This window comes from Anomaloglossus baeobatrachus, chromosome 7 (assembly GCF_048569485.1).
Source record: "Anomaloglossus baeobatrachus isolate aAnoBae1 chromosome 7, aAnoBae1.hap1, whole genome shotgun sequence".
NCBI lineage: Eukaryota > Metazoa > Chordata > Amphibia > Anura > Aromobatidae > Anomaloglossus > Anomaloglossus baeobatrachus.
Window position 1 is genome coordinate 279,360,159 of NC_134359.1, and position 15,109 is coordinate 279,375,267.

Here is a 15,109-nt window from a genome sequence, read left to right on the forward strand (position 1 = left end):
TTATTCGAGTAGTGGACAAATGGGTTGCCAAAAGTCCAAAAATTTCAGGACAGTCCATTGATTTTTTTGAGGCTGAAGAGACTCAAATGAGCACCAGGAAAGTGAGTGCCGAAACCGCTGGATCGCCACCGCCACTGGAGGTGAGTATATTTTACTGGGGCAAATGGGTTGAGAAGGGTTATTCAAGTAGTGGACAAACAGGTTGCCAAAAGTCCAAAAATGTCAGGACAGCCCATAGAATAGGGCACTTTACAAAAAAATTAAGTTGTCCGTGATTTTTTGAGGCTGAAGAGACTTAAGCGCATGCTCCTTTTTTGATGCATTTTTTGGTTCGTTTTTCGGTGCAGTTTGTGGCCCAAATCTGCATGTCTATTCTTATCCCAGCAAAGTCAATGAGAATTTTGAAGTCCTGTGCACACGTTGCTTCTATTTTCCTTGCAGTTTTGGGTGCAGAAAAAAAAGAGGCAGCATGTCAATTGGGGTGCATTTTTTTTCCTGTATTTTGTAGCCTTTCAAGCCATTGATTTCACCAAAAAAACCACATGGCACAAAAATGCACCAAAAAATCCTCTAAAAACGCACCAAAAGGTGCAAATTTTGCTGCATAAAATTTCTGCACCAAAATTTCAGTTTGTGCATATAGCATTAGGCCCCCTTCACACGTCCATGATTCCAGTACATATGACATCCATTTTCATACATACCAGAGACACGGACATACACAGACCCATTAAAATCAATGGGTCTGCGCACACATCCGTGTTTTTTCACGAACTTGTGTCCATCGGGGACAAGAACGTTTTTCTCCAGCAGCGCTGATGTCACACAGACCACACACTGATGTGGTGGTGTGCCACGTACTAGAGAAAACACGTGTCTTTGTAATAAAATGATTTTCTATACTCACCTGCTGTCACTTGCTTCCGAGCCCGCTCATTATGCTCATGAATATTCACTGCACTGTGAACCCGAAAGCAGCAGCGGCGGCGGCGCTGGAGAGAGCAGTGCAGGGGACAGATAAGTAAAAAGTTCCTGACCTCCTTGTGCTTTCACGAATAGCACACGGAGAACACACGGGTACCAAAATCACGGCACATGGATGGGCCATACGCACGTTCAACACGGACGGTGAAAAACGTGCGGTTTTATCACAGATTTGTGAAGGGGGCCTTATGTAGCCTTACCAGCCATTGATTTCACTAAAAAACACACATGGCACAAAAACGCACCAAAAAATCCTCCTAAAAACCCACCAAAAGGTACAGATTTTGGTGCAGAACACATGCACATACCCTTATACTGATTTTCTTGTAATTTTCATCATTTTACAGTGACTGCGGCTGATTCTTCATATTAGAATTATGGGCTGTAGACCTGGATCACTGGTAATCTTATTGATTTATTATGGTTTTCCAATGTGTCCGTAAACATTATATGTCTGTGATTTTTGGGGGTAAGCTGTCCGAAAAAAAAAAAAAAAAAAGTCTAGTTGGCAATTCTGATGGACAATCCTTTTAATTTGTAATATTTGCTTATGCGGCTGATGAGTTCAGGTCAGAAGATCCACGACCGGTCTGTACATCAGGTCGTGTGTTATAGCGGCCTAATAATGAGGGGGGTCTCAAATGAGGGTGGGGGGGGATCTCAAATTCATATCGGCTGGGAATAAAGGGAATTATATGACAAGTCACAGAGGAAGTGAAGTGTGCGCTCTCATATTTCTTCCCTGATCTGACATGACCTGCTGACCATGAAGGGAGGTTTTCTGAGAGTCTTTGATGGAGACTATGGACTGAGACGCAGATAGAGGCCTCCGATAACCTGTAGGCTCAGTGACTTGCATACTTGGGGTCTGCCAACCTTATCTGACTCCCACATGGTCTCATTAGATGTGGGGTCACGGGGGTGACATGGTGCCTTATATCCAGCTCTGACTCCTACACCTCAGTGCCCCCCCTCCTGTGTAATTATACCACGGGAAACTGAGCCCCTGCTGGAAATAATGAGCTGTCATCTGCCGAGCTAATCACACAGAGATCTAGGATTACACAGGGAACCTGAGAAAATGGCAGGGACCGTGGTTCCCATACCAGGTCCTCGGTATTCAGGTTGTGCTCATGAGACCATTAACTACCCACCATAAAAACCCATGTAAAAACGAAAGGACAAAAAAAGCGTCCTGATCTTTAGCGCCACCAGTGTCTATAGGTTGTGCTTGGTAATGCAGTTCAGCCCTATTGAAGTTACTACTGCAGTACCAGGTATAACCTAAGGCGGCACTGTTTTAAAAAAGGAGAATGAGGTCAACGGAGCCAGAGAAGATACTTGTACTCATCACCCTATGGCAAATTTTATCTGTCGTCCGAGTCCACAGAGCTACATCACAATTGACACCATGTTGGTGTGTGGGTTTACATCAGCGAGGGGTCCATAGTAAGTAACGTGACCGCCATACTCCAAGATCATGGCCATATATTATCCCATAGACCAAAAACAACTATTAGGGGGGTGCAAACCTGGTCTTAATACTTGAGGGGTCCTAATAGCCCCTCTGCCACATAGAAAGAAGACCCCAGTATTTTCAGGGTGGGACTATGCATTATGGCTGCAACTTAAAAAAAGCGACCAAACATTGCTCCGAGTAAATGGGCATTGCACAAAATACCGTTACAAGCAAGTCCGGAAAAATCCAACTGGATCTGACTTTTTTGCGACTTGATATTTTGCAGGTTGTGACCCCATTCACTTTGTATTATACATTAATGCAGCAGTGGTATATGGCAGGTGAGGGGCAAAGGGGGTCTTTTTTGCATTGGGCCCAGAGATTAACCTCTAACATCTTCATATATTCCCTCTATTGGAATACAACAAGGATATAATCAGTTATTGGTCATATGCATGAAAACTTAAAAAAAAAACCATTATGGGATTAAAAAAAAAAGAAAAAAAAAAAGAAAGAAATAGCGCCACTTTTGTCAATGGGCCGTGAATAGTATTGCAGTATTCACTTTAACACTTTAATAGGCCTGAGCTGCAATATCAGACACAGCCTATGGGCAGGACCAGACCATTTTCTGGAAACACACCCACACATATTATATATATATATATATATATATATATATATATATATATATATATATATATATATATATATATATATATATATATATATATATATATATACATACAAGAACTCACATTAACAAATGATAAGGAACAATGATAAAAAAGAACGAAAAAAAACAAACATTTTAGCCTCCAGGAACAAAAACAAAAAGGACACCATTTAGTTCTGCTTCATTTATTTTTGCATATATCAGACAGACCCGATTCACAGGCCTCGTATCTAGATCTGACTATCCTTCACATCACATATGAAATCCATGTATGGTTCACATAAAGTCTGTGAAATCTGCTCTCGATATAGATCTCTGCATTGTTCATATATAACCTATTTGTAAAAATATATTTCTGCTTGATGTAATAAAATGGCTGTGACCTTAGCGTTCTCCGAAGTGGTGGTGTAGCATTAGTGCAGGCTGAAGAAAAGGCCTAAAGTCCAGGCCTGGATTAAAAAAAAAAACAAAACTGCAGAGGCCTGTGTGTCATCATATGGCTAAGGTCCCTTAGTTTTTGGTGATCAAACTAGGCCCATATCCTCACCAAAGTGAGGTTTCTTTAGACCCTAAGATCCACCTCCAATGCAGTTCTCCCACCACAAAAAGTCAAGAAGACCAAAGCCCTGAAAAGTTCCTCAGATCCGGTTTGTTTTTTCTCATCTGTCCTTATAATCTGAAATCCAACCATAAATTGCTTAAGACTTCTGTGTCCCACTAATAGGTCATAATGTCTCAGCCCGTTCCCATGGTGGGCACTCGTACAAAACATCTTGAGCATAACCACTGTCTATGAACCACTGATCCGCCACAGGTTCCTCTTTCAACTCTTGCCAAGTTGGATGGTGGTCAGTAGGCAGGAACCATTGGCTATCCATTATGGCAGGTTCCTGATGGGCTACTTCCAAATTGGAAGTATTCACAACTGAGGCACTGACCCCGGAAGGTCCTATGTCTTCTTCCCACCACATTGATATTAAGGCTGTCTGCAGATCAAGGTCATCAAAGTTGCTACCATGCTGGTGATCATTTTCAGAAGAAAAGAAGTCTCCATGTCGTTCCTGTGCCCTCAGGGCTGGCAAAACAGGACTGGGCTTCTCTTGCCTCCTTAGCTGCTTATAACTGCAAGGAGAACGTGGGTTTTGGCGATTATTTGGTCTAACAGATGACTGGTAGGGATGGTGGATTGGTACGTTGTTGCACCTTGGAGGGTCAAGATGAGAAGCTGGCATCCTTCTCCTTCGCAGTACTCCATTCACGAACATATCTGCATAACGAGGATCCATCTGCCAAAATCCCCCTTTCCCAGGTTCATCCTTTCCTCTGGGGACTTTCATGAAGCATTTATTCAAAGAGAGGTTGTGTCGGATGGAATTCTGAAATGGAAAAAAAAAAGACTAATGTATGGAAGACATGATGAGACAGATACTCTACACAACAAGTCTATTGCATACTCCTGTAGTGAGGTGTGTGGTTCCACCATAGTTGGTGCAACATGTTGGCTACCTAAGGTCTGATTAATGGAGTGTGACTGCTGAAAAGTAGATGAATGATCCCATCATCTCTGTCCTCCCCCACCATGGACCTACTCAGGTGTCCCTTACCAGCAGTACAAAGTGCCTCATTATGCAGCTGTCTCTGGCAGCCAGGCAGGTAGCCTACAGATGACTATAGAAGGACACCTGGCAAGGACCTCACCAAAAGATGAGGCAGGTCATGAATAATGCAGTGTCTCGTAGTCACAGGAGGATTCCCACCTCAACATGTGCAGGTCATTGATGCCCTCTCCTTACAAAACTCCTCTTGTGCTCTTTACAGTGAGAACCTTTCATGACCTATCAAGAAGTAAGAGTAGATACACAGATGTTACGTGGCCCAAAACAAAAAAAGGACAGTTGTAATGGCTGGGGGTATCTATCTAGGAAGGAAGCATTTATTTCCAAACATTCAGGCTATGCTAGATAAAGTTTATGTCCACATTGCTTCCAAATAAAGATGTAGAATTTGCAGCTACATCTGAGAAGACTTCAGAAAAAAGCCTTTGTCCCATGATATAACCCATAATCATTTCCTTCTGTCCTATAGCTACCGTATTACCTCCTGTACTTTAGGTCACCAAAATCCTGGACATCATGTCTCCTACGCAGGCAGTAAAAGCGATGTCACTCGTAGGTGACAATCATCACCATCTCAGGCTTCTCATATTGACCTATTCTGAAGATTTTCTGATCCTCAGCTTCTTAAAACAGGTCCTCCCTTGATCTTGTACATGTAGTGCCATTAAGTGCTACAGGTGATCCAGACATAAAAAGTCCTCAAGGGACCTGTTAGAAGAACTTGGGAATTGGGATTGAGAAATGTACATATAAACCATGATCCGTGACACTACATTGATCTATAGCTCTGACCTAGAAGGTCTGGGAGAAAACAAGTTATGGAATATATGTGGGCTTTATGGCTAGGGACAGATTGAGGGCTTCTTTCACGGAACAGTTAGGGATGTTCACAGAAAGTCTCCAAATCTTCCTCAAAAGCACAAAACACCTCAAAAACTTGGAGTTTCTGCTCAGGTTTGTTCAAGAAAACTCAACATAAAAGACTCACTCTTATGAGACACCTTTCTGACTATGGGACTATACTTGGTCTTTTGCCACATGCCCACATCTATGTAACTCAACTACAACATACAGACTCATGCAACTCAATGGTCCTTGATACTGGGAAGCTTCAGCTGGTAAAGTCCCAAATTCCAGTAGGCCTTGACTGGTCTTTTATGGCCACAATATGGTTTACCAGAATCTTCGGCACCTATAGGGTCTCCAAAGGTTGCAGCCATACCTGACCCTGGTGACTTCGGGGGCCACATAAGGTAGGGACATGGTAGGTGGGAGCTTGTGTTATAGACTTTGTTTTTGGGCTAGAAGTGTCAAGTTATCCCTCAGGCTTGAAACTCTCTCTAAATACTATGGAAATTGGTGACCTTGTCCAAGTTTATAGCAGTGAACAGATCTTACCTGCCAGCTTGGGTCAGCATGCCTGTAGTAGCAGAAGTTCTGGGTGATCCAGTTGTATATGGCGGACAGGGTCAGTTTTCTCTGCTGGCTGGCCTCCATAGCCATGCATATGAGGGTGGCATAGGAATATGGCGGTTTAACATTAGGATTTGTTCTATAATCCACCTCCTGCATAGGATTTGGTACAGAGGAAGGCAAAGATGGCCAGCCATTGGATCCAATGTTGGACCTCTGTTTCCCTGTTCGAGGAGCCTGGCAGGAGGCCGTATCTCCAGCTGGTGGACTACACGGACCTTGGGTCTTGTTGGTTGCGGGAGGACAAGAAATAGCAAATGAAGACAAGTCTGAGCTCGAAATGGAAAAGTCTTGAAGCCATTGTAGGTTGGTTAAGCTGTCATCTTCTCGGATGTTGTCCTTCGCCATGTGAGAAGCTTGATGGTTGGAAGACAGGACAGGCATGGTCCCCTAGACCTGTAATAAAGTAATCAGAGTTATTTAGTAAGTGAGGTCTAGGTGACGGCATATGACCACCAATGTCCATCTATGGCTATTGCTTTTGTGCTGCCTGTGTAACTATCCGAGTAGGCCTTCAGGAACCAGGAGGCTTAGGATGAGCAGTCCTATATGATCCTTCCCAATTATGGAGAACCAGGGATGTGTCCAATCTTTCTGGAATACATCATCATTACTTCTATGATAAACCTGAATTCCTTGCATGCATGGTCAGGTCACTGGACCATGGGACTGCAGTCCATATCCTTAAAAGATGTTCCTTTAATAACCCTTAAAGGGGTTGTCCACTTCTACTAGTTTTTTTTTTCTAATAGGTCACAATGAGTTAAAAAAAAAATATATACTGCCCTCCTCACCCCATTCAGGAGCTGCCGATCCCCCATCTTTCTTTAATCCCTTCTACAGAATGTACAACCTAACTTCCTGACACAGGAACATGTGACCAAGGTAGCCAATCACTAGCTGAGTCATAAAGCTGCTGTGGCCAGTGATTGGCTGAGCATTCGCTTCCTGTTTGTCAAGAGGAACCAGGAAGTAAAGATCTGTAGGATAACGGGTAATTGTCAGAACGGGAGCATGGTGGATCGTTAGGCAAGTATCACTTTTTATTTTTTTTCTATGCCATTAGAACCTTTTTAATTTTATCGGTCAACCCCTTTAAAGGGCAACCCCTTTAAGGAACATTACAAAATATACAAATGCGAAACATTAGCATATGATGAATGGATGAATAGATGAATCGTGTAGATTACTGTTGTTCTTTGGGGAATCCAAGTATGATCAGGTTATTTTTAACAAAAATGGAAAATTCCTTTAAGAAATAATATGATTTTTTTGTATCTATTTATTATGATCATGATTGAAGTTATTTCTATCAGACATACGATAATGATGAATTCAACTTTTTCATACGTAATTTGAAACCATAGGGGCAAAGCCATAGTAGCAAAGGTACTAGACGCACCCATGCCTTGGTGACCGGGATACTGAAGGCAGAGGGGTAGTATTTGGATAGTTAACAACAGTCCCTAATTTAATTAATGGGGTTGTCCATACTTAGAAAAAAAGTTGTTTTTTTTTCCAAAAACAGCGCCCCCCTTGTGATCAGGTTGTATGTGGTACTGCAGCCTAGGTTCATTTATTAAGGGAAGATTCCATTTATTAAGGGAGGGTTCAGAGACCAGAGTAATCCATAGGTTGTCACCTATATGGTGCCACATATTCCAGGCAGGTTGCATGCCTCTCGCTCAAGCCTCTGCCCCCCTCTTGTTTGCCGTTTGCTCTCCATTTAGCTGCCTCTTCCCTAATGACAGTAAATATAGCTGGATAATTTCCCGCATTGGGCACAGTCACCGCGGCACCACCTCCCCCAAGACCTCACCCCAGGGACTGTTTGTTCAAATGTGCTCAGAACAAATAGCGCTTGTTCCTGCGGCCTGTGCGTGTGCCCGGGTCACCCAGGGAGCGGCGGCGCATAGTCACACTGCTGCAGAACCTCTCCGACCTTGTAACGAGGAATCACCCAACATTAAGTAATGATTATTATAATACACTCATTGGATATAGTGTGATATGGCGGCATTACGGTGTGATACACTAGTAAGATAAGATATCGTAGTATTACGGTGTGATATACTAGTAAGATATGATACCGTAGTATTACGGTGTGATACACTAGTAAGATATGATACTGTAGTATTACGGTGTGATACACTAGTAAGATATGATACCGTAGTATTACGGTGTGATACACTAGTAAGATATGATACCGTAGTATTACGGTGTGATACACTAGTAAGATATGATACTGTAGTATTACGGTGTGATACACTAGTAAGATATGATACTGTAGTATTACGGTGTGATGCACTAGTAAGATATGATACTGTAGCATTACGGTGTGATACACTAGTACGATATGATACCGTAGTATTACGGTGTGATACACTAGTAAGATATGATACCGTAGTATTACGGTGTGATAGACTAGTAAGATATGATACCGTAGTATTACGGTGTGATGCACTAGTAAGATATGATACCGTAGTATTACGGTGTGATAGACTAGTAAGATATGATACTGTAGTATTACGGTGTGATGCACTAGTAAGATATGATACCGTAGTATTACGGTGTGATAGACTAGTAAGATATGATACCGTAGTATTACGGTGTGATACACTAGTAAGATATGATACTGTAGTATTACGGTGTGATACACTATTAAGATAAGATATCGTAGTATTACGGTGTGATATACTAGTAAGATATGATACCGTAGTATTACGGTGTGATACACTAGTAAGATATGATACCGTAATATTACGGTGTGATACACTAGTAAGATATGATACTGTAGTATTACGGTGTGATACACTAGTAAGATAAGATATCGTAGTATTACGGTGTGATACACTAGTAAGATATGATACTGTAGTATTACGGTGTGATGCACTAGTAAGATATGATACCGTAGTATTACGGTGTGATACACTAGTAAGATATGATACCGTAGTATTACGGTGTGATAGACTAGTAAGATATGATACCGTAGTATTACGGTGTGATGCACTAGTAAGATATGATACCGTAGTATTACGGTGTGATAGACTAGTAAGATATGATACTGTAGTATTACGGTGTGATGCACTAGTAAGATATGATACCGTAGTATTACGGTGTGATAGACTAGTAAGATATGATACCGTAGTATTACGGTGTGATACACTAGTAAGATATAATACCGTAGTATTACGGTGTGATACACTAGTAAGATATGATACTGTAGTATTACGGTGTGATACACTAGTAAGATATGATACTGTAGTATTACGGTGTGATACACTAGTACGATATGATACCGTAGTATTACGGTGTGATACACTAGTAAGATATGATACCGTAGTATTACGGTGTGATACACTAGTAAGATAAGATACCGTAATATTACGGTGGGATACACTAGTAAGATATGATACCGTAGTATTACGGTGTGATGCACTAGTAAGATATGATACCGTAGTATTACGGTGTGATGCACTAGTAAGATATGATACTGTAGTATTACGGTGTGATACACTAGTACGATATGATACCGTAGTATTACGGTGTGATACACTAGTAAGATATGATACTGTAGTATTACGGTGTGATGCACTAGTAAGATATGATACTGTAGTATTACGGTGTGATACACTAGTGCGATATGATACTGTAGTATTACGGTTTGATACACTAGTACGATATGATACTGTAGTATTACGGTGTGATACATTAGTAAGATATGATACTGTAGTATTACGGTGTGATACGCTAGTAAGATATGATACTGTAGTATTACGGTGTGATACACTAGTAAGATATGATACTGTAGTATTACGGTGTGATACACTAGTAAGATATGATACCGTAGTATTACGGTGTGATACACTAGTAAGATATGATACCGTAGTATTATGGTGTGATAGACTAGTAAGATATGATACCGTAGTATTACGGTGTGATGCACTAGTAAGATATGATACCGTAGTATTACGGTGTGATAGACTAGTAAGATATGATACTGTAGTATTACGGTGTGATGCACTAGTAAGATATGATACCGTAGTATTACGGTGTGATAGACTAGTAAGATATGATACCGTAGTATTACGGTGTGATACACTAGTAAGATATAATACCGTAGTATTACGGTGTGATACACTAGTAAGATATGATACTGTAGTATTACGGTGTGATACACTAGTAAGATATGATACTGTAGTATTACGGTGTGATACACTAGTAAGATATGATACTGTAGTATTACGGTGTGATGCACTAGTAAGATATGATACCGTAGTATTACGGTGTGATAGACTAGTAAGATATGATACCGTAGTATTACGGTGTGATACACTAGTAAGATATAATACCGTAGTATTACGGTGTGATACACTAGTAAGATATGATACTGTAGTATTACGGTGTGATACACTAGTAAGATATGATACTGTAGTATTACGGTGTGATACACTAGTACGATATGATACCGTAGTATTACGGTGTGATACACTAGTAAGATATGATACCGTAGTATTACGGTGTGATACACTAGTAAGATAAGATACCGTAATATTACGGTGGGATACACTAGTAAGATATGATACCGTAGTATTACGGTGTGATGCACTAGTAAGATATGATACCGTAGTATTACGGTGTGATACACTAGTAAGATATGATACTGTAGTATTACGGTGTGATACACTAGTACAATATGATACCGTAGTATTACGGTGTGATACACTAGTAAGATATGATACTGTAGTATTACGGTGTGATGCACTAGTAAGATATGATACTGTAGTATTACGGTGTGATACACTAGTGCGATATGATACTGTAGTATTACGGTTTGATACACTAGTACGATATGATACTGTAGTATTACGGTGTGATACATTAGTAAGATATGATACTGTAGTATTACGGTGTGATACGCTAGTACGATATGATACCGTAGTATTACGGTGTGATACACTAGTAAGATATGATACTGTAGTATTACGGTGTGATGCACTAGTAAGATATGATACTGTAGTATTACGGTGTGATACACTAGTGCGATATGATACTGTAGTATTACGGTTTGATACACTAGTACGATATGATACTGTAGTATTACGGTGTGATACATTAGTAAGATATGATACTGTAGTATTACGGTGTGATACGCTAGTAAGATATGATACTGTAGTATTACGGTGTGATACACTAGTAAGATATGATACTGTAGTATTACGGTGTGATACGCTAGTAAGATATGATACTGTAGTATTACGGTGTGATACACTAGTAAGATATGATACCGTAGTATTACGGTATGATTTTATAGTACTATGATGCGATATATGGGCATACCATTGGGGCAACCTGTGCAGCCACAAAGGGGCCAAAGATATCAGGGGGCCACTACCAACTCCATGGCAGGAGGAATTGTGCATTATATCAAAGTATTGGACTACATAGGGCCCATATACTGTTCCTGCACATGGGCCCTCTCCTGTCTGCGTCCAACAGCATTATAGTAGGTGTCCTAGTATTACGGTGTAATATGTTAATGTTACGGTTTTATATACTAGTAAGATATGTTAGTATTCCAGTGTGATATGCTAAGAAAGTAAAATGGCATTACAGGATGACATAGTAGCAGTAATGTATGATGCACTATATGGTAGCATTAGGGTGTGATATCATAGTACTGTGGTTTTATATACTATAAATATATGCTATTATTACGTTGTGATATGACAGTATTATGGTGTGATATGATAGTACTACGGTGTGATACAGTATTATGATGTGATATGGTAGTATTACAGTGTGATATGGTAGTATTACTGTGTGATATGATAGTATTACTGTGAGATATGATAGTATTACGGTCTGATATGATAGTATTACTGTGTCATGTGATAGTACTACGGTGTGATATGATAGTATTATGGTGCGATATGATAGTATTATGGTGCGATATGATAGTAATATTGTGCGATATGATAGTATTACGTCTGATATGATAGTAGTACGGTGTGATATGATAGTATTAAGTGTGATATGATAGTATTAAGTGTGATATGACAGTATTATGGTGCGATATGATAGTATTACAGTGTGATATGATAGTATTACGGTGTGATATAGTATTATGGTGTGATATGATAGTATTACAGTGTGATATGATAGTATTACGGTGTGATATAGTATTATGGTGTGATATGATAGTATTACGGTGTGATATGATAGTATTACTGTGTGATATGATAGTATTACAGTGTGATATGATAGTATTAGGGTCTGATATGATAGTATTATGGTGCGATATGATAGTATTATGGTGCGATATGATAGTATTATGGTCTGATATGATAGTATTAGGGTCTGATATGATAGTATTATGGTGTGATATGATAGTATTATGGTGCGATATGATAGTATTACAGTGTGATATAGTATTATGGTGTGATATGATAGTAGTGTGGCATGATATAGTAGTATTACAGTTGATATGATAGTATTAAGATGTTATACAGTGTGAAATATTATAATGTTGCGGTTTTTACACTAGTAACATATGGTAGTATTAATGTGTGACATGCTAGTAAGATGTACTGGAATTACAGGGTGACATAGTAGCAGTAAAGTGTGATGCACCATATGATAGCATTATGGGGGGATAGGATAGTATTACAGTTTTATACACTCTTAAGATATGCCAGTATTATGGTGTGATATTATAGTGTTACCGGTTTACACACTAGTAACATATGATAGTATTACTGTGCTTACATGATGTAGTGGTATTACAAAGTGACATATTAGCAATAAAGTGTGATGCACCATGTGGTAGCATTACGATGTGATATAATAGTCTTATGGTGTTATATAGTAGTATTACGGTTTTATATACTAATAACACACAGTATGATAGTATTACAGTGTGACATGTCAGTGTGATGTAGTGGTATTACAGGATGACATAGTACGGTAGTAGTAACGTGTGGTCCGCCATGTGATAGTAGCACACTGTTACTGTTACATAATATTATGATCGCAGGATACAGTATCGTTGCGGTTTGTATTACAATCAATGTAACAAGAGAATGGTACTTGTAATGCTCCGATGTAGCAGAGCTGAATGTGTCATGAACTTGTTTTCGGCTGCGATAAATGGATATACAGATACAGGACTTTAATGTTTATCACCATAGACGACACATCTCAGGGTCACAATGATGTGTGCCAATGACAAGCTCAGCTCTGCTACATCTGTGCAATGGAACAGTGCAGAAAACTACAGATATGTAATACTCTCTAGTAAAAGGTTGTGAAATTTGGGGAAAATTGAGCATCAATGGAGACGATATAGATGTAGAGGCGAATCCGCCCGTGTCCGGCGGACGTCCCTGTAACAGCAGGAGATGACGCTCCCCGGGGATCTGTGCGGCAGGATCAAATCACCTGGAAATCTGATCAGGGGAAGCTTTAAACAGGTGCCCAGCCCAGCGCCCCCCAAACCCCTCACCCCATAACGGACCTGGACCCTCTATGCACTCATATCTATACAGATGCAGCAGAGCTGAATTTGTCATTTAATGTTTTAGGGCAGGTTTTTCTATTATTATTAAGGTTAATTCTCAATAATCAGTCACCACTATGACTGGTTGTAAGTCTAGTGAGCCCTATTAGTCTGGCATGCTGAGACTTGTAGTTCCACCTCAAAATGTAGCAGAGCTAAATTTGTTATTTAATGTTTTAGGGCAGGTTTTTCCATTATTAAAGTTAATTCTCAATAATCAGTCACCACCATGACTGGTTGTAAGTCTAGTGAGCCCTATTAGTCCGGTATGCTGATACTTGTAGTTCCACCCCAGCTATGGAAGCATTCCACTCAATGCATTAAGTATATAAAAGTAATAAAAAGCTAAGACTGGATAAAAGACATATAAAGCATAAGCAGATCTTACCTCGGGGAGGGATTAGCCGGTTGGGGCCGATGTTCTCTGATAAATGATCCCACTGTACACTGAGCTGCTGCCTCTGCCACCTTCTCTCCCCAGGGAGCTTAGCCCTTTAAACAGAACTCTGACATCTGATTGGTCGTCGGTTGCCAGGTACCCTGTGCTCGCAGTGTCCAATCAGATTGCACAGATTTTCAACCGTTTAAAAGTATTGTCCACCAAACCCCTCCTCTGTGTCTGCCGCAGGAGAGAAGCCTTGTGTGTCCTCTGCAGGTGGAGCCGGATCCAAACTTTACCCTACAGTTTAAAAGTAACAATTTGGGGAAATTTCGTAAAAATATTCCATTTCGTTATTGTCTACAATTTTATATAAATATAAATAAATATATTTATAACATAGTAACATATATATGTATATATATGTATAATATATATATATTTATATATATATATATATATATATATATATATATATATATATATATATATATGTGTGTGTGTGTGTATGTATATATACATATATACATACATATATATATATATATATATACACATACATATATATATATGTATATATACACATACACACACACACACATATATATATACAGTGTTATATATATATATATACACACTATACATATATATATGTATATATATATAAAAATAATAATGTATATGAAATAATTATATAAAATGTTATTTACATATATATATATATATATATATATATATATATATATATATATATATACACATACATACATACATGCACACACATATATATAATAATAAAAATAAAATATTTTATATATATTATATATATATATATATATATATATATATATATATATATATATATATATATAAGAAAATCCAGAATAGTTATTTTTTGTTTTCCGGACACCCCACCAAAAAAATGCAATATAAAGCACCAAAACGATATGGACCCCAATCATGA

The 15,109-nt window shown here is 39.2% G+C and overlaps 1 protein-coding gene across 1 annotated transcript; it reads right to left on the reverse strand.

Moving 5' to 3' along the window:
- Positions 1–3,300: 3,300 nt before the first annotated feature.
- LOC142246356 (forkhead box protein J1.2-like) lies at positions 3,301–14,460 on the reverse strand. Its single transcript, XM_075319398.1, has 3 exons — positions 14,155–14,460; positions 6,134–6,604; positions 3,301–4,495 (listed from the first exon to the last, which is right to left on the reverse strand). Exons 2-3 carry the CDS (start codon positions 6,590–6,592, stop codon positions 3,845–3,847), a joined length of 1,110 nt encoding a protein of 369 aa, XP_075175513.1. The 5' UTR covers positions 6,593–6,604; positions 14,155–14,460; the 3' UTR covers positions 3,301–3,844.
- Positions 14,461–15,109: the final 649 nt, after the last annotated feature.

Bases quoted from the DNA above. Each gene is read 5' to 3' on its own strand.
- LOC142246356 (XM_075319398.1), bottom strand. From the start codon at position 6,592: ATGCCTGTCCTGTCTTCCAACCATCAAGCTTCTCACATGGCGAAGGAC. The intron at 4,496-6,133 runs GTAAGATCTGTT...TTTCCATTTCAG, and splicing joins ATGCTGACCCAAGCTGGCAG to AATTCCATCCGACACAACCT.